The following is a 19,105-nucleotide window of genomic DNA, read 5'->3' on the forward strand; positions in this document are numbered from 1 at the left end:
ATCTGTCACTGTTTCCACTTTTCCCCCATCTATTTGCCCTTAAGCAATGGGACCAGATGCCATGATCTTAGTTTTATGAATGTTGAGTTTTAAGCCAGCTTTTCACTCTCCTGTTTCACCTTCATTAGGAGGCTGTTTAGTTCCTCTTTGCTTTCTGCCACTAGAATGGTTATCAGCTGCATATCTGAAGTGGTTGATATCTCCTGGCAATCTTCATCCAGCCCGGCATTTCACATGATGTACTCTGCATATAAGTTGAATAAACAGGGTGACAGTATGCAGCCTTGATAAGCTCCTTTCTCAGTTTTGAACCAGTTTGTTTTTCCATGTCCTGTCCTAACTGTTACTTTTTTGACCTGCATACAGGTTTCTCAGGAGACAGGTGAGGTGGTCTAGTATTACCATCTCTGTAAGAATTTTCCAGTTTGTTGTGATCCACACAAAGGCTTTCATGTAGTCAATGAAGCTGAAGTAGATGTTTCTCTAGAATCCCCTTGATTTTTCCTGATTTATCTCATGCCTACTTTAAAATGAGGTTTTTAGATTGCTTTATAAGTTTCCACTTAGGAGTAGAGTATTTGCAAATTACTTCAGAAGTGAAATATTTTTCATTCCCAGAGGAATGTGTTGTTTCCAAGTTTTTATTTTTTATTATTTGAATCTTCAGGTGTGACTAAAGCAAACCCTGCTTCCTCGCTTTCGTTGGATGGCTAAGTGTAAGAAGTATTTTACACTCAGAGTAAGAGTGCTTTATCTACATAGTTCTTATCTTTTGTTTAATTTTACCCTAAAGTGCAGCCAGTGAAAGAGATAACAGCTGTCTTATATACCTTTAATTAAGTAATTAAGAGGATTAAGCCAGATAACAAAGGTTAAATTCTCTGTAAACACTTAAAATAGAAAAGGTTACTCAAATTTCAGGGGAAACAAATCTTCAAAAAATGAACTAACTATTCTTTTCTGACCAAGGAAAACTGTTCAGTGTCTCCATGATCTGAAACAGTTACAGTGCACACAGCGCCCTGATCTGCCCGCCTGTGCTGCTGTCGTGCCCCCGGGAGGTCAGGCGGCCGCCTGGCGTTTGAGGAGACTCACTGTCTCTCTGCTGTCCTGCTCTGCTTTCCTCTGGCCTTGAGTTCGCTCAGAGTTCTAGTCAACTGTGTGTAATGAAGGTGTACCTTATGAAGCAACAAAGGAAAAACATTAAGGTGGGAATCAACCAAAATTAAGGACCTCACCGTAATGACTATATCCAAAAGTACTCAGTGTTTTGAATATAAGGGAAACTGGTAGTGGTGACCTCAGGTTGCTCTAAGGACCATGTGGCTTTCTGCATCTGCTCTCATTGAGGTCATTAGACTCTGCTTGATAACTCAGAAATAGGATGAATATCTCCTAGTAAAAAATGGGTTACTTGAAAGAATTCCTGTAGATGATTAAAACTGAGTGGCAGGTTTTGTCACCGTACCGCTGTGTGTATTGTAAGCAGTCTGTAGCCATCGTTGGATCCTTACAGAGGTTTGTGATCCTTGCCCACGCTGTCCACCTGGTCTCCATTACACTCTTGTGTTAGCTTCTGTCACAGAATAGTGTTTCCCGCTTCTTCTGTATACCTCTCACAACAAACAGGTTTTCAGAGCGCGGTTTTCAGGTTCTCACTCCTTGCCTTCTGCTATCGAATGAGGCTCTCCTAAGCTCACAGTTTGCAGCCATCCTTCTACAGCACCAACCATATAGTTTGATAAAGTCCACCTAAAATACAGTCAATTTAGGGTTTGGGGTTTTGTTTTTTTTTTTTTTTCCTATAAAGGTGTGGCTCTACTGATACTAGTATGCTGCCTGAGTTTCGGGTCATAGAAATCTTTCAAAAGGTTGTCATTTATGTTAAGCTTACTATAAAAAGTAATATTTCAAATTATACAGTATTTGATATAGAAAGGAATAAGTGCTTTCTAATGAGACCTGGCTCTTCTGAGGTTGTCAGAACTTTTAGATGAATCTATAGCTTGTCAAAAAAAGACAATGTATGATCCCAAAAGTATTTGTTAGTCTTATATAATAGTTTATGGAGCTTTGTGTATATGTCTTTGACAGTGAGTGTTTGAGTGCTTTAAGCCTTAAAATGAAATAAAATGCCTCATGCTCTCTCAGTGTCTTACTTTGCTTTATCAGTGTTAAGTTGTTGCTGCTAAACCAGGGATTGTGCTTAAATGGGAGAATGTGTAATAAATGGGAAATAGTAAAATATATGCTAGGGTTTTTCCCCCCTTAACTGTGTCTCTAACATTCTGACCCACAAATTTTTCAGAGGAACAGTCTTTTTTTGCCCTTATATGAACTAAGGGCTTGCTTTGTAAAAGACAATCAAGCTGTATTACCCAGGCGAACTCTTTCTGATACTGAGTTTCTGTTACGATTCTGGAAATCCCTCTAATGTGCTTCAGTTCGTGAACATCATTCTTTTGGTGTGTTGGGCTGGTTAGCAGAGTATCTGCATCCTAGCAGGTACTCAGTTGCCTCTGTTAACTGAACACTGAGAGAAGGAAGGACATGGAATTAGCGAGCCTTAAAATAATCTAAAGAAATAGCAGATCATCTGCTTAAATTTTTGACACAAAATAAAGTTGGTGACATAAAAAGGAAAGGAAGCTGATGTGACCACAAGTATCAGACGGGGAAATTCAGGTTCTGTGAAGTAGTGCTGCAGAGCCTCCTCTTCAATCAGGAAAACAGAGACCACACTAGATCTTTCAACAGAGAGGATAAAGTAATTTGTTAAATGGGTGTTGAAGACTAAAACAGGAGAGAGGAGACGGAGTGTAATACAGTTTTAGGAGCTCTAGGAATTGACTATTATCCCAGGACTGGGAGATAAAAGAGAGAGAATGGTGCTGTTATCGCCATATCACCATCACAGAAGTGGAGAGAGTTCTGTGCAGAGGCAGGATCTCTGACAGAGCTGCGCCTTGGCTGACACAGAAGCTCAGCAGCTCACAAGAGTGCGCACACTGGTTGTGCCTGAGGGGTGGGGCTACTCCGTGAGGCTGATTCTACAAGTGCTGGGGAAGAACTCCGGAGCCTGGGCGGAGCTGCCCTGACGAGGTGCACGGCTGAGAGCAGCAGGCACAGGAGGGGCGCCCCTTCTGCCCTCAGCCAGCACTTCGGTCTCCCTTCGATGCCGCTTGGTGTGTCTCATTTGTGGGCGCCTAACTCACCAGCTGGCCTGGAAGACAGAACTATGTAGAGTCCTAAACCCAGCCTTTGGAAGCGTATAGCAGGCCGGCTTGAAATTTAATAGTTTCTATATCATCTTGGAGAAAAATACTGTGAAAATGGAGTGGGAGGTAATTTTTCTGCTAGCTCTTTATATGCTAAGTTAGGAAGTAGACCTCAGATTTGTATTAGCCATCTCCTTGGCATCTCCACTGGGGTGTTTAAGCATTTCAAGCTTCGTATTTCCAAACAGAACTTTTGATCCCATATCCCTTCGCCTTTAAACCTGAATGTCATTCTTCAACGTCGCCTTTTCCCTCCTCCACTCTGTCCGGTCAGTCATCGAGTCCTGTCGGTTTAACTCACTTCTCTGTCAGGGTTGGTACCTGCCCCCAGCCCCGCCCACCGCCCAGTTCTTCTGTCCCCTGGACTGGGTTAAAGCTGACGGCTGGGTCTCTAATCATACTTGAGCCATTCACAAAATACCAAAGCAAGCCTTTCAGGCCCTGGTACGTCACTGCCCTGTGTAAAGCCTTCTATTTAAATTTAAGTTAGGTTCTTCGTCAGACTTTTTTAGCTGACAGAAGCAGATGCAGGTAATGATTGGTATTAGTTCTTTATAAACTTTGTCACTCGTTCTCTTTATTACTTGTTCAGCCCTGTTCTCCTAGTGAATAAAGTTATGTACTTTTTATTTAATGCTTGGAAAACCTTTTCTACTCATTATTTCAAATTTATAGAAAAGAATCAATTTTTAAAAATGTATTGAGAAGGTTCATATTTGTGAGGCATTGCAGGCTAAAAGAAGACTGGTTTATTGGCTGTTCGTTGATTCACAGCTACAAGTCATGAGATTTCCTAAAAAAAAATGAAAAAACAGAAGAGATACCTTCTTCTTCATGGCTGTATGTGATTGATTACCCCAAAAGGAGTAGCATGAATTTAGAAATGTTTAGGAAAGGCTGAACTCTGGAGAGGCCAGTGATCTGCCTGGGCTGCAAGAAGAGGCACGCAGCATGCTTCTGGACCAGGCCTCCTCTCGCTTAGAGGCGGAAAAGCTCGGAGTATATTCCAGGAGACAGTGGACAGACGATTTCTACCAGTGCAAAACATTTGCAGAAAGGCCTGCCTTTAGAAGTTACTCAGCGCCTTGAATGCTAAGCTAGAAAGTTTGGGCTTTTATTACAGGCAGTAGTTCAAATTATTGGGCTAGTTGACATTTCAGTTGGAAATATTCATATATTTGTTTTAGATCTCTGTTATAATTAATTACATTACATTCATTTTTCTTATGTGAATTCTTTGATGAATTCAAAAGATACTTCCACTTGAAGTCACCATAAATTACATTGCATAAGGTATAATGAGGACTTTGGATCAGATACTCTGGTTGAAAGCCAGTTTGGCATTGTGACATTTGGTAAGCTACCTAACCTTTCTGAGCTTTGGGGATAATGAAGTACCAGTGCCATAGATCTGTTATGAAACATAAATGCTTAGATGATGAGGATTTAATATCTAATTCTAATAAAGGTAGAATAGTGTATAAATTGTTCTATTTTAAAATGTTACTCTGATCTAATACTAACCATGAACTATTTCTAGCACTTTAACACAGCTGTTATATATAGCTGATAACATAGCTGTATGTTAAGTAATATATGCATAAGTTATATATATTTGTATAGACCCATAATTTGTCATCCTTAATTGCAGAACCCAAAAAGTTCAGAGAAGTATGTTTATAGTCTGTTTTTATCCCACTGAGTTCAAGTAATCTTTATATAATGTCTTCCATGCAAAATACATTTACCCCATGACCCAGCAATTCCACTTCTAGGTAATTATCCAGGAGAATTGAAAACTTAAGTTTACCCAAAAAAGCCTTGTACAAGAATTTTCATAGCAGCTTTATTCACTGTACCCCCAAAACTAGAGTACCCAAATATCCAGTCATGTCTTGAGACACAGAGCATCATGTTGTGTGAGTGCAGAGTGGGTGGGAGTGCTGAGGATGCAAGAGAGGCTGATTCTGCACTGTTGTGCCAGGAGACGTTGGGGTGGCCTGCCCCCCGTGACGTGACGCAGTGTGTACCGTGATTTGTCCCTTGTGTCAGCGGCCTCCGGTGACTGTCACCAGGGTGCACGTCGCTGACACTACCCAGTGCACGTGGGGCTGCATGGGTTCTTATCCTCCTCTGCTGACGTCCCTAGATGGATTTTTTTGTTTCCTACACCCTGCGAATTGTGCCTGCACATGCCCTACACATGCACACATGTATTTCTTCCATCATCTTTTTCTTTGTCTTTCTCCCAAGTTTGACACTGCATCACCAGCTAATGAGTATGGTTATACTGTTACCCAAAAGAAACTGTTCAGTGAAAACATATGTTCAAGCACCTCTTCTTTGTACAGCGCTGTGTGTGAGGCATTTTGACTCTTCATTTCTTTCATCTTTATTTCTGCTTAATTTTCAGACATTTTCAAATATGTAGCACTTTTTCACTCTGGAAGATGACTGAAGGTATACTTAACTGTCTTTCTTTCTATTTAAATAAGGTATAGTTTATCTACTTCTTTTAGTATTCTGTTGCTGTTGTTCAGTCACTCAGTTATGTCCCACTCTTTGCGACCCCATACCAGGCTTCCCTGTCCATCACCAACTCCTGGAGCTTGCTCATAGTCATGTCCATTGAGTCATGTCCCTCCAACCATCTCGTCCTCTGTCACCCCCTTCTCCTCCTGCCCTCAATCTTTCCCAGGGTCTTTTCCAGTGAGTTGGCTCTTCACATCAGGGTCTAAAGTATTGGAGCTTCAGCTTCAGCATCACTCCTTCCATTGAGTATTCAAGGTTTACTTCCGTTAGGATGGACTGGTTTGGTCTCCTTGCTGTCTGGGGGGCTCGCAACAGTCTTCCCCAGCACCACAGTTTGAAAGCATCAATTCTTTGACACTCACTCTTCTTAATGGTCCAACTCTCATATCTGTACATGCCTACTGGAAAAATCATAGCTTTGGCTGTATAGACCTTTGTTGGCAAAGTGAAGTCTCTGCTTTTGAATACACTGTCTAGATTTACCATAGCTTTTCTTCCAAGGAGCGAGTGTCTTTTAATTAGGTTTAAATTGGAAATAACTTAAGTTTTAATTTTCAGTATTGTTAGCTTTCAGTGGACAATTTAAAGGAGTTTTATCATAGTATATTTCTAATTCTTCTCTTCCAGTGATAATGCTTACTATTTTTCTTTAGCACGTAATTGTTGTATCTTTCAAGTAAATCACATTACTACTTTTTTTTATCTGTTCACCTTCATAGGAATCAGGAAGAGTAGTTCCACAGAGTGCAAGTATCTTCTTCACTTTCTATAACTGCAAGTAGGTTTCTGAAAAGTCATCAGTGGCACACTAAACGTTGTTCATGCTGTTTTCACTTATCTTAAGAAACGTTTTTTGTAGTTTGTTAAAAGTCCCCTTAGCAGTTCTTTTTGTTACAAATTATGGTACCCTATTTGCTGTTACAGTGCCAGGGAAGAGTTTTGTATAATAGGAAAGGGCTGAGAAGCTTGTTACCTGCTCCTTTCTTGACTCAAGAAGGACCAACGTTACATCAGAAAAACGTATCATTGGGTTTCTTTCATTTTAAAATGTTAAGTCCTGGGAGTATAATGTGTAAAATATGTGAGCAGCACATAGTTCTGTTTCTACCACTTCTTCATGGGTGAACCTCATTTTTCTGTGGCTTAAGTTCATTCTGTAGGATTTAAACATTTGAGATTTCTAAATAAAGTTAAAGATATCTCATAGTGATCATTTAAAAATAACTCCTAGCAAATGACTTGGGGAGATGAGGTGGACCAGGAAGATAGGCAGTGATAAATGAGAACTAGGCTTCGCACTCAGGGAGCTCGCTCGTTTCTTGGTAGTTGTGGTGTACAACAAACTTTAACTCAAAGCAGAAACATATGCTCTAGGGGTGACCCTCTAAGAAGGTAGCATTTAGATTGAAGTCTGCAAGGATAAAGTAGGATTTGAGAAGAGGGATGAGGGGTAGCATGGAGTGCAGAGAAGCAGTCAAGATGGAGGCAATAGGAGGAGGCACAGAGATGAATAACAGGAAGTGATTTGGTTTGATTTATGCCATAAGATAACAGATAGTAGGAGATTCATTGATTTAACTTGAGAAGATTTTTGGGATCAGACCAAAAGTAGCTTAAATGTATTATTATTTTTTTTTTTTTAGCTAGTAAGAGACTACAAGGGTTTTAAGACATGAGCCTGTCAAGAAACATTAAGATGGAAGTTGTGATTTGGGCAGTTAACTGGCCATTAGGCATGGATTGATTGGAGAACAGATACTCTTAACACATTATAGTAGTTGTGGTAATAAACCAATAATGCCAAGACAAGAGTGACAGCAGTAAATGAGGAGGGTGGGGCAAGGCCAGGGTTAAGGAAATGGCCTAACAGTTTGATGTCAGAGACATCCCTGGTTTTTGCCTGGGGTATACTTGTTAATATTAGTAGTGCTGCTTTTCGCTGTGAAGTTTTACATGGCTTGGACAGTGTATCAGATGATCTTAAAGACTGATTTGCTTTAGAATTGATAGCATTTGCTAATTTAGGGGAGAAAGGGATTTTGGGATAAGAAACCAGAATGTAGACCAGATTTTTAGAAATTCTTATGTTTGTGATTTTGTTAAATTTTCCTCTTTGGGAGAATTAAAATTTCCTTACCTGAATACCACAGTTGAATCTTACATGTTTAAAATCCCAGTTTATTTTTGTTTTTTGTCTTTTAATGAAAATTTAGACTCTTTAAAATGGTAGATACTGTAGAGACTATACTATATTTAATTTACCTAACATTTTCATTGATTCCATTTAAAAGTAAAACTTTTTAAGTGATTGTTAATACGTCAGTGTAGCTTACATAGTGAAGTCACTCAGTCGTGTCCGACTCTTTGTGACCCCATGGACTCTAGCCTACTAGGCTCCTCCATCCATGGGAGTCTCCAGGCAAGAATACTGGAATGGGTTGCCATTTCCTTCTCCAGGGTATCTGCCCGACCCAGGGATCGAACCCAGGTCTCCCGCATTGCAGGCAGATGCTTTAACCTCTGAGCCACCAGGGAAGCCTACGTAAGAAGTGTCCAAATAGAAACGGAGCTGGTGGCAGTTGAGAGCATCTTGTGTGTGAATGTCCCATTACTGAGTGGGCTTCAGCATGCAGCACCTTTTGTTTCCCCTGGAGAGGGAAACGGCACCCACTCCAGCGTTCTTGCGTGGGGGATCCCATGGACAGGGGAGCCTGGTGGGCCACAGTCCATGGGGTCGCCAAGAGTTGGACATGACTGAGTGACTGAGCACGCACTCACTCACCTTTTGTGTCCTGGATCTTTTTTCCCTGGCTGAAACCAGTGGCTGTAGTGACGTGACAGCTGTTCTAAGGTTTTTGCACAGATACGGCTGTAATGTGTACGGACCATTTCAGGTGCTTAGTGCTCTTGTCTTCTCTACATATAGGCAGAGGGAGAAGACAGCCTGAAGAAGATGCAGCTGATGGAGCTTGCGATTCTCAACGGCACCTACAGAGATGCCAACATTAAATCGCGTAAGGCCGGAGCGTACAGCTGTCTCAGCCGTTTTGTCCGCAGACCCCTCTTCTTTGGGCAGCACAATACACGAACAGTTAAAGTGAAGAGTTGAAACAATTGTCACTTGATATGGGGCTCACTGTTCCATTTTTATACTGTTCTCAAGAATGAGGGCACTCTTGATTTTATTTTACACCAGCATGCCTAAGTTTTGAGTTCATAAGCTTTTTCTTTTATTCTTTTGTTGAAATTTCAGCTTTTGAATTCAAGAGTTTCAAAAAAAGTTTTGTTAACTACAGATTTAAGACTTCTAGTTTATTTTGTTACATTTATGCAAAGGAGAAGTGTTTTCTAAAAACTAAAAGCTAATTTGGAATATATATGAATGCAGTGATTCTTCTGTTGAATTCTGTTCTTTCACCTCGCTTGCATGGTTTTCCTCCAGTATTTTTTTTCTCTATTGATTTCATACATGAGTTCACAGAGAGCAGTAGATGATACTATTTTTAATCCTGCTTTCCCCTTAATGTGTATTGTGCATGCTTTCGTAAACTTAGAGGATTGCTTTTTTATATTGAAAATGAAATAATGCGAAATTTATATTTTGAGACCGTCTAAGTTTTATTCATCATTCATATGAACATAATATCATTTAAATTACAGGTATAGAATTTTAAAGACATAGCCAGCTTTCCAAAATATAGACACCCTAGTGTGTTTAGAGTGATTACTTTTTATAAATGGTTGGCTTTAATTTACTCATGAAAAAGAGTGTATCATTAATAGTCATGTGTTTAGGAATGTGACTTTTTTATATTTTCTGTGAAGAAGTTAATCACTACAAGTGCAGGAAATTAATAACTATTGGTTATTTTGGCTAAGTTAATACAATGAAAATTATTCTTTCCTTCATTTGAAACTGAAGCTACTCTTTAGAAATATACTAAAACTGTTATTTCTGTGGACTCCAATTACAGAGTGTTTTTAACATCTTTTAATGCAAGTGTTTTCTTGTGCTTCTGCATGTACCTTTATCATGAGATCTTAAAAATATAGACATACCAAATACATGAAGTAAATATAACCTATTTTAATGGTCTCATTCTTCCCCCCTCCCCCCAGTGGCTTTTTAAATTTTGCACATTTATTCTTAATCACATTGGGAAAGGGGAAGCTGTTTTGCATTTGATTGGTGTGCTTTGGCATTTTTGTGTGATCAGCGCATGTACTAATGATTTCCTTTTATTTTTCTTCTTTTCTGCTTTTTCCTTTTCCTCCTTCCCTCTCATTTTCCGTGTTTTACACTGCTGTCTCTGTACTTCCTTCTAAATTTCTTTGCTTACTGTAGCAGCCCTTGCCTTTTCTCTTGCAGCGACGGCCCAGGCTGCTCCGAGGATTATCACTGGGCCCGCGCCCGTGCTCCCACCAGCTGCCCTGCGCACTCCAACGCCGGCTGGCCCTACCATAATGCCTTTGATCAGACAGATACAGACCGCTGTCATGCCAAACGGAACTCCTCACCCTACTGCTGCAATAGTTCCTCCAGGGCCCGAGGCGGGGTTAATCTACACACCCTACGAATACCCCTACACGTTGGCACCAGCTACATCAATCCTTGAGTATCCTATTGAACCTAGTGGTGTATTAGGTAAGTTGTTCTCCCTGTATGGTTAACAGCATTTTTCTTCATCACTTTTGCTACCCCAGACTTTGAAATGATATATCCATTTTAGAGAGGCAAGACAAGCTTCCACTGGAAAGACTAAAAATTATTTCAGCCTCTTAAAAGTTCCCCCTTTAACTAATTGTACCTGAAATTTATTCAGATGCACTTTGGTGACTGACGGTCACTTTGGTTGGGTAAATTTGCAATGAACATTTTAAACAGAAAATGCTTTTCACGTTTGACATCACCGAGGTCGTTCTGAGTGTTAGATCCCACCCAGAGGCCTATCCCTCCATCAGCTCCACCACCCAGAGTTTTTAGATTGCTTTTGTGTTGGAAATTTATTTGTCTGCTACATTTTCAATTTTTGTGTGAAAGTCTTTTGAGACATTTTAAACCTGATGTGTGTTTTCTGATATTTGTGGTCACTTAAAATATGAAAGGGACCAGATAAATGGTTGCATTCTTCAGGTTTCTTCAGTTTTTTTCTTTTGAAGTCCTAGTTAATATTAAAGATAAGAGACGTTCTTAGTTTCAGTAGTACAGTATGGAATTGATAAGTAATACTGTCTCACTGAATTAGAATCACAATTGAGGCAAAAATGAAGAAACAAAAAGTAAACAAAAAGTGGTGTGCTTGAAAAAGACATTACTGACGCCTTTTTTTTATAGAGTGGATTGAAATGCCAGTCATGCCTGATATTTCAGCCCATTGACTGCTGGATGAAGGACTAGAGCAGCAGCTGTTCTAACACGACCAGTCAATGTGGACACACTGTTTCTGCGCTGCCCCTTTGTTTTACCAGACAGAATTTGAGTTCTTTTTTCTTGAATTGTACATGACTTTGGTGCTGTGTGCATGCTGTTGACTTTTAGGACTTTGATCTTTTAAAGTTATTTTTTTCCCCCAGCATTAATATTGATTTATAAAAATTTGAAAGTTTTTAATGAACCTGGACACTAAGATTGAAACTTGAAAATTCATTGTTCAATTAAAAACGCCACAGTGCTCTGTATGTTATCTGTGTGTGTGCATGCACTCAGGTGCGTTTTGTTTCATGAGCAAATACATTTTATTGTACATGTTTTCCGTTTATCTCTAAATCATTGTAAAAAGTATTACAGGTCAGAATCATACAATAGAACTGTTTCTGAGAGGCTTGTTTCTGTCGCACATTTCTTGAAGCGTTTTTTAAAATAACATGTAACCTGTAACCTGTTTACGTTTTCCTTTCTGTTAACGCTCTGTCCTGTGGCCCCACGCTGCTCCTTTCCCCAGAGCTCCTCTCTGCTGCACGCACAGCGTCTGTTCGAGGAGTTTGACTGTTGCTTCCCGCAGGGCTGGCACTCTGAGCCACCAGCTGCTGTTCCAGCACTCTCAATGCAAGATCTCACTGATTTTGCCTCAGCGAATTACACTTACATAAGATTAGTTTTTCCAAAATGAAAAAGGGGTGATGGACCAGTTTACTGCTTAGAAACAGCAAGAGGCACTGCAGTAAAATTTCCCATTTTAAAGCAATGTGCTTTTGTTGTGTTGGAAAATTTTTATTTATAATACTTAATTATTAGACTGACAAAATTGAAAGTAAAATACACAGATACCTAATTGACATGCATAAGGTGAATAATAATGAGCACTAAATGGCAAGATTCCATTATCAGTTTTATTTCTCACTTTGCCACCTAAGCAGTGAAACATGATATTGACCACTTGGAGAACTAAGAAAATGAATTTCAAGTTGCTATGTTATAATCAACTTGCACACAGATAACATGCATGCTATATATCAAGTCTCACATGAGTATTTTAAAATAAGCAGTGCCCTTCAAAACAGATGCAGACATGTGTGTTGGTGGTAGTGAGGAGATTGGTATTAGCCTCAAATCTTCATTGATGACTAATTTTTAATTCCCTTCCTTTTATCTTTAGGTATGGCTTTCCCAACGAAAGGCTAAGAATTCAAGAACGGTCTTAACTGAACCCTCATCAGATCTGAATTTAACAAATGCTTAGTCTCAGCAGCCTCCAGGGGGGTGGGAGGGAAGCTTAGCCTAGCAGTCAGTGACTTACTTGCACTTTTTGCACACTGATAGAAAATAAAAGTATGTTATTAATTGGTCTCGTCTGTAATCTTACAGAGTAACGGTAATTTATAAGGAGTGTACAGTAGTGTACTGACTGCTAAGTGTACTGTACTGTTCGCTTTACTAATCACCTAATTCATTGCAGTTCATACTTATTGACTCGAAGTTTAGAACCACGATCTGTAGGCTTTAAGAATTGCATTTAAACCTTCTTAAGTGATAGACTCTGGAAGTGTGGTCTTAAGGTTAGCAAATAATTGTCAGTATTAAACATGGCATTATTTAAGTAGTCCTGCTGCAAGAAAGGCACTTCAGTGAATATGTGACTAGTAAAGCCTAACTATGTTTGGATCTAATAGAGTTCATGAAATCTGTAACTTGGGATTATAAATGAATGGATAAAATAGGTTAAGGCCAAGATGATTGAAATGAATGCAATATTAATAGATGCATATATACGCAACATATAATGGTTAATTTTAAGACTACTGTGCCTTAACGTGTTTCCTAAAACAAAACTTTTGTAGTAAATGAACATTGAAATCCATTGTGATAAACCTGCTGTTAATGTTTGTTTCTTTTCCCTTGTGAATGTTTTCTAACTTTGTCTTGGTAATTGCAATTTAACTAGGTGCGGTGGCTACTAAAGTTCGAAGGCACGATATGCGTGTCCATCCTTACCAAAGGATTGTGACCGCAGACCGAGGTTAGTTTAGTTCTGCAGTTCTTGTTTATGAGAAATGCGTTGGGTGTTCATAAAGTTTGCGACACCACACCTGATGGAAAAACATCACTGCTTGCCTGCCATCGTTTCTTTTCCTTTTCTAAATTAATTCATAATAATTGAAAGATTTAAGGGTTGGGTTTTTTGGATGTTTTCTTTTCCTCCCTTCATATTTTAATTTATTAAATTCTATTTTAGTATGTACAATGATTTATTTCTACTAAAATGTAAATTAGTCCATCTGGGGAGCTATTAAATTCTGATATTGCCTTATTTTTCAGGAATATTTTTTGCCCTAATTTACCTTTTAGTTGTTCTGAAATTTTGGGTTGGTTTTGCAAAAAGAACTAAGCAGATGGTGCTTTAATGAGAGAAGTAAAGGAATATATTCCTCCTGTGTCCTCTTGGAGAAAACTGAAGATTTAGTTTCCATTTTCCTTTTTAATAAGACACTTGAACCCCACTGTATGCACACAAGGATATACATGTCAGGTCCTTAGCTGAAATCAGCAAGAGCCTGTGAAGATGACTTTGATGAAGTAGGATTTTTTAATAAATGAGAAAATCATTTCCCTTTTATTCTTACATTCTTGTTCCAAATCAGATCCTTTGATTTTTGTCATTTGCTGCTAAAATGAATTAGCTGAAGGTAAACATTTGTGGTGACATGAATCCAGCTGTTTGAAAGACCTTTTTTGACTAACCCATGACTGGAAAATAAGTCTTCATTTTTCTCCTTTTCCACATGTATAATTTGTGTCCTATATATGCCCTTGGACCCTTCTATAAAATTATTTATGTCTATTGAGGAGTGATGATTTTGGTTTATTGACATTGTTTTCTGAGTTTGTCATTACAAGGTAGCAATCCAAAGCAAGATTTTAAAAAAGGATTTTTTTTTTTTTTTGCAAACTTCTGTTACAGCACATCTTTACCTACTAATTAATTTGATCAAGGTCTCTAGTATTAGTGGTGGAAAGTGATGTATTTACACCCCAATCCTACATTTTCTATGAACTTGAGAAAGACCTAACCTGTCAGTTTCACATAGTTACCTTAAATACTGATGGACGCAAATGTTGTCCACATCAAAATAAAATACCTTTCCAAAGACATTAATGATATTTATTTAGCATCATACATAATTAAAGAGTTTTAAGACTTTTAACTAATACATATATTACTCATGGAGATTATTGACTAAACAGATCCCCCCAAGGTCAGCGGTTATCTATGAAGATAATATAAATGTAAGTACATCATGCACCACAAGGAAATAAATGACCCTTTTTGTGTCAGAAAGTCTCCTAGTGAAGGAGGAAATTTAAAAAATCTTTTAAGTAACTCTTCAATTTAAGGAAATTGAGTAATTCCACAAAGAGCTGGGATTTTTTACATTGTTAGTGTCTAAAACAGTTCTAAAGACTATTTTCAAGTAGTTTTCCTTCTGTTAGCCTTTCCCTGCATGCCCTTTTAAAGAGATTTCTCATAATTTTATTTTACCACATTATTGGTCTACTCAACACTCCAGTGCCTTGAGACAGTTGAAAATATTAGAAAGATTATACAGTATTTGAAACTGACAGCACATTCCATGAGAAGCTCTTTTGTAGTTCATGTGTTTTCATTAGTCCTGTCACTGTTTTTATTCAAAATGCAATGTCAGCAAACCGAAATGCTCTTTTTTTCTTTTCCTTTTTTTAAATAACAGATGCTTGTATACTGCTGTTACTATCACTGTAAGCACTCACTGGGTCTAAGGGAGAGGTCTGAAGTCCTTCACTTAAATTATTTTATGATACTACTGTTTTCTCTATTTTTTGAGGTTTTTTTAATGATTATTTTTTAATCTTTTGAAGGGAAGATTATGAGTATTCATTTATGCAAGGAAACTCAGCCCTTAGACGTATAACCATGTAATTCTTTATGAGCATTTAGAGTACTGCATGGTTGACAGACATCTAGTTCTTCACTAAAAATAACCCCCCCGTACACGTATTTCGAGACTGAATATGAAGCCTGTAAAAGACCAACTGACTTTTTAGTTGTAATGAACCGTCAGTGATTTTGCACGGTTGACACACCTGTGTGTACTGCAGGCCAGGACTCGGCAGAGGACATATTCTAGGTTTACTGGTATATATAGAAACAGGAGTTTGCTTGTTTATATGTTCCACACTCAAAAAGGCATAATCAAAATGTTTCTAAATAATGATTTTACAAAAACCATCATTTACATAATTTGTATAAAAAGCTTAATACAATTTTAATCAAAATTTTAAGTAATTTAAAAAATGCTTTAAGATTCTATATTTCTGGAGTACCTATGAAGTGGTATGACTACATCATGTGAAATATTTATTTTCTTCTTTAACTTTGGAGTAGCAGTTTTTATTTTAATTAAATAAAATTCCAATTTTTTCAACAAATTCAGGGAAGATTTGGTCACATTGAAGATACAGTATTTTTGTAGTATTTATAAGCTGTCCTATGTGATAGACTTTTAGAAAGCATTTTTTTTATATGAAGGTAAACCAGTCCATTATATAGCTCGTTCAGACTCTGTGAACATTACACCTACTAGGTTTCGATTTATCACGTGGCACAGAATCTGCCTTTGCACTGAGTACCTTTTCATTCGCATCTCCTCTGCCTTAGTCACAGTGGCAGCAGTGCAGAAAACTCTCTCAAACCTCAGAATATAGTAGAAATAATTAAGCTGTTGAATGAGTCTTAAAAATCATACTACTGTTAAGTGGACCAAGTTTGGTGAAGCAGAATGTGACAGAGGTTGATTAAGGAAGGAGCAACTCAAGGACATTGGGAATGATAACTTTTCCACTTGAGAACTACTTTATGTTTTACTGTAATTTTTTTTTAATTTTTTTGTTCTGTTTGTTATTTTGCAAAAGAAAATAGTATTTACAGGTGGCTTCTTTTAAAATATAAAATATAAAGCAGGAATGTATATGAAATGTCAGATTTTATTGTATTTGCAGAGTATTAGCTTTGAAATTGAATAAAGAAAGCTGTTTGTAGTTTTAAAATGCCTTATTGGTATCAATTAGAAATTTCTTCTATTTTTTGATGTACTTAGAGCTTTTTGAGTATAGAATTTTAAATGGCAGGATTTTACAGTGTTTACATGCAAGTGCATTTTATAAGTGTTCTATATGTGTAAAATAGTATTTCCAGCTGGAAAGTGTTGGCCGGCGCAGAAGGCCTGGCCCTTTTCTGGTTCCCATGATGTTGCCCACACTGCTAGACTACAGTTTAGTGTTGCTTTGTATCATGAGGCCAAGAAGTTCCATGTTGTTTGTAAATAGAATAATTGAAAAAGCAATAAACATTTATTGAACAAAAGAAACTTTGTTTGGCCCAGAGTTTATGTTGAACCAGATTATTCATAGAAATTAAAATTTCTTTAGATTCATTTCTGTTAATCATTGATTATTAATAATCACATCCATCATTAATAGTTGCTTTAATGCTTGCATCTGAGAGAATACTAATGCTTAATAGCAGTCAGATACTGATAGCTGCACTGACTGTTTCAGAATTCTGTATACCAAACCTATTCATTGATGTTGTTTTCCAGTTTCCTTCATTGACTGCTACTAACTATTAGTTGTTAGTTGTATTTTATTTCTATTTTTCCTGTTAACAGTTTTTTTTGTTTTTTGTTTTTTTTTTTTTTTGTGGGAGTGGGCTCTCCTTCATTTGTTCAAATCATGATATGGAATTGTCATGATTTTTATTGTATTCTGTAGATGGTGTCAATCAGTTTGTCAGAATTAAACATGCTTTTTTTTTATTAGTTGTGATTAGTTTTTCATGTTGTCATTAAGCCGTCACTAGCTGAAACTAATCTCTTCTCTATCTTTTCTTTTCTTTTTTTTTTTTTTTTTGTTTTTTGTTTCTAACCACCCAGCCGCCACCGGCAACTAACCTATGACCTTCTGACCTCTGAACTCTTCACCCAATGATGACCTGACCATGCCTGCCTGCTGATCAGTTAACTGGTAATCGCCTTTGCTTGCCTGTCGTCAGTGCAGCGAGCTGAGGCACTTGTCCGTTCGTCTTACCATCTAACCAAACAAAAGACAAAGAAATCGTTGTCCTCCAACTCAGCTTTTGTTTGTTTTGTTTTTTCTTTTTCTGTTTGGGTGAAAGTGGTTCTAGAACCTGCACTGAATAGTAGTAAAGCAATAAGGCCCAATTCATCCCACAGCACTGATCATCTTGTAATGTCCCACCCTAAGCGAACGGTAAGAAGGCCTCACTTCAGAAGGGGAGACAGATGGCCCTTAACTACTCAGTGACAGAGGCAGTTACTGTGAGAGACTTCTAGGAACCTCTCTTCATAGCGAGTCAAAGCTCTCTGAATGTACTGTGTGCTGATGCATCATGCATGAACCTTTGGTCAGGGATGTCATTGGTGAAGCGATTTCAAAAAGTATTCAAAATTTGATATGCTGTTTAGTCACTACAGTGCCCTCAAAGGGCAGAAGTTGCAGCCTTTTTTATATTGCCTGCCAAAATTTGAAGTATTAGAAGTGTGCCATGAGAGAAAAACTTAACAAGGAATTTTGGAAAGTAATGCAAAGAACAAAACTGCAACACTATTTTTAAAAAGATAAATATCTGAGTTAAAATTACTGAACCTTTATTTTACACCTCCTTTAAAAAATATATGAGAACAAGGTACATGCATTATGTGTCACATTACTGGGCAAACTGTTCAAATATTTTTTTTAAACCTCCCTGTATAGAAAAAAATCATTAAGGATGTAAAAGCCATGCTTGCCTATTTGCTGTATACATGTAATGAAATTGTAGATAAAGTGTAGTGCATTGAAACAAATGAACAAAAAAAGTAGATACTTTTACTATACAAGGGTGCTGGTGCAGAAAAAATATATATATTTTTGGAAATGTAGCATTTTATACTTTCAAGTGTTATAAAAAAAGAAAAAGAACAAAGAAACCCTTTATTTCATTAAATGATTTTTTCTGGTGGTTGTCAAGAAACAAAAGACCAAAAGAGCCTTTTTGTCTTTCTTTTTTATTTTTTAAGTATTGGAATAAGTCTAAAGAAAAGAAAGTGCCTTATTTTCCTTCATGGTCATTTAGTCAAGTGTCTTGTAAGATCAGCTCCTCCCTCAGAATACAAGTCAATGCCTGTCACTCAGTCGCCCAGTATGTGAAAGAAGATGTGAGGGGAGACACATGAGTTGATGGTTTGAATTAAATGATTTTTTGCCACATTACCTTGATATCAATTTGCCAAATCTGATACTGTGAAAAAATTTGATAACTTTTCTAATTCCTAACAAGTAAGTTTAAAAGCATCGTTTTAAAATAATAATTGAGTGCTTTTGGTAATTGGTATACTTAATGTTAGCCCAGAGGATTCTGAAATAAAAATTACGTGTGATCAGAACACCATTTATTTCATAGACAAAATTAGAACTTTATTTGGTGGGCGTGTTGTTGGATTTTTCTTTATTAATCGGTGGTAATAGTATACACAGCCGTCTTTTTCACAAAAATGAATCTGTGATTTTCATTCTGGATAACAGTGTTTCTAAATGACCCAAATTTAAATCAGACTCATTTCTTCCGAACCAGATCGCTTGTGTAGTCCATCTCTGCTGGTTTTAGTGGCCTAAGCCGCCACCACACACACACAATCCCACCCACCCACACGCACGCGCGTGCTCACACACACACATACACACGCCCCCAGCCCCAGTTTAACTTTAAAGGAATGTGAGAAACTAGCATCATTGTGCACATTACACTCAACTACATAAGAAT

The 19,105-nt window shown here is 37.7% G+C and overlaps 1 protein-coding gene across 13 annotated transcripts in view; it reads left to right on the forward strand.

Annotated features, from left to right (window-relative positions):
• Positions 1 to 18,737, forward strand: part of QKI (QKI, KH domain containing RNA binding) — a 156,081-nt gene extending 137,344 nt beyond the window's left edge. For 3 of the 13 annotated variants that reach the window (XM_061428516.1, XM_061428517.1, XM_061428514.1), the window contains 4 exons: positions 8,737 to 8,824; positions 10,156 to 10,455; positions 13,193 to 13,267; positions 17,217 to 18,737. In XM_061428516.1, coding sequence (XP_061284500.1) covers positions 8,737 to 8,824; positions 10,156 to 10,455; positions 13,193 to 13,267; positions 17,217 to 17,233 — 480 coding nt within the window. In that variant the 3' untranslated portion in view covers positions 17,234 to 18,737. Of the gene's footprint in view, positions 1 to 8,736; positions 8,825 to 10,155; positions 10,456 to 11,145; positions 16,653 to 17,216 lie in introns of those variants that run through there. The other 10 variants (XM_061428506.1, XM_061428512.1, XM_061428518.1 and 7 more) reach the window with 6 other exon arrangements.
• The last annotated feature ends 368 nt before the right edge of the window (positions 18,738 to 19,105 follow it).

Source organism: Bos javanicus, chromosome 9, assembly GCF_032452875.1.
Source record: "Bos javanicus breed banteng chromosome 9, ARS-OSU_banteng_1.0, whole genome shotgun sequence".
NCBI lineage: Eukaryota > Metazoa > Chordata > Mammalia > Artiodactyla > Bovidae > Bos > Bos javanicus.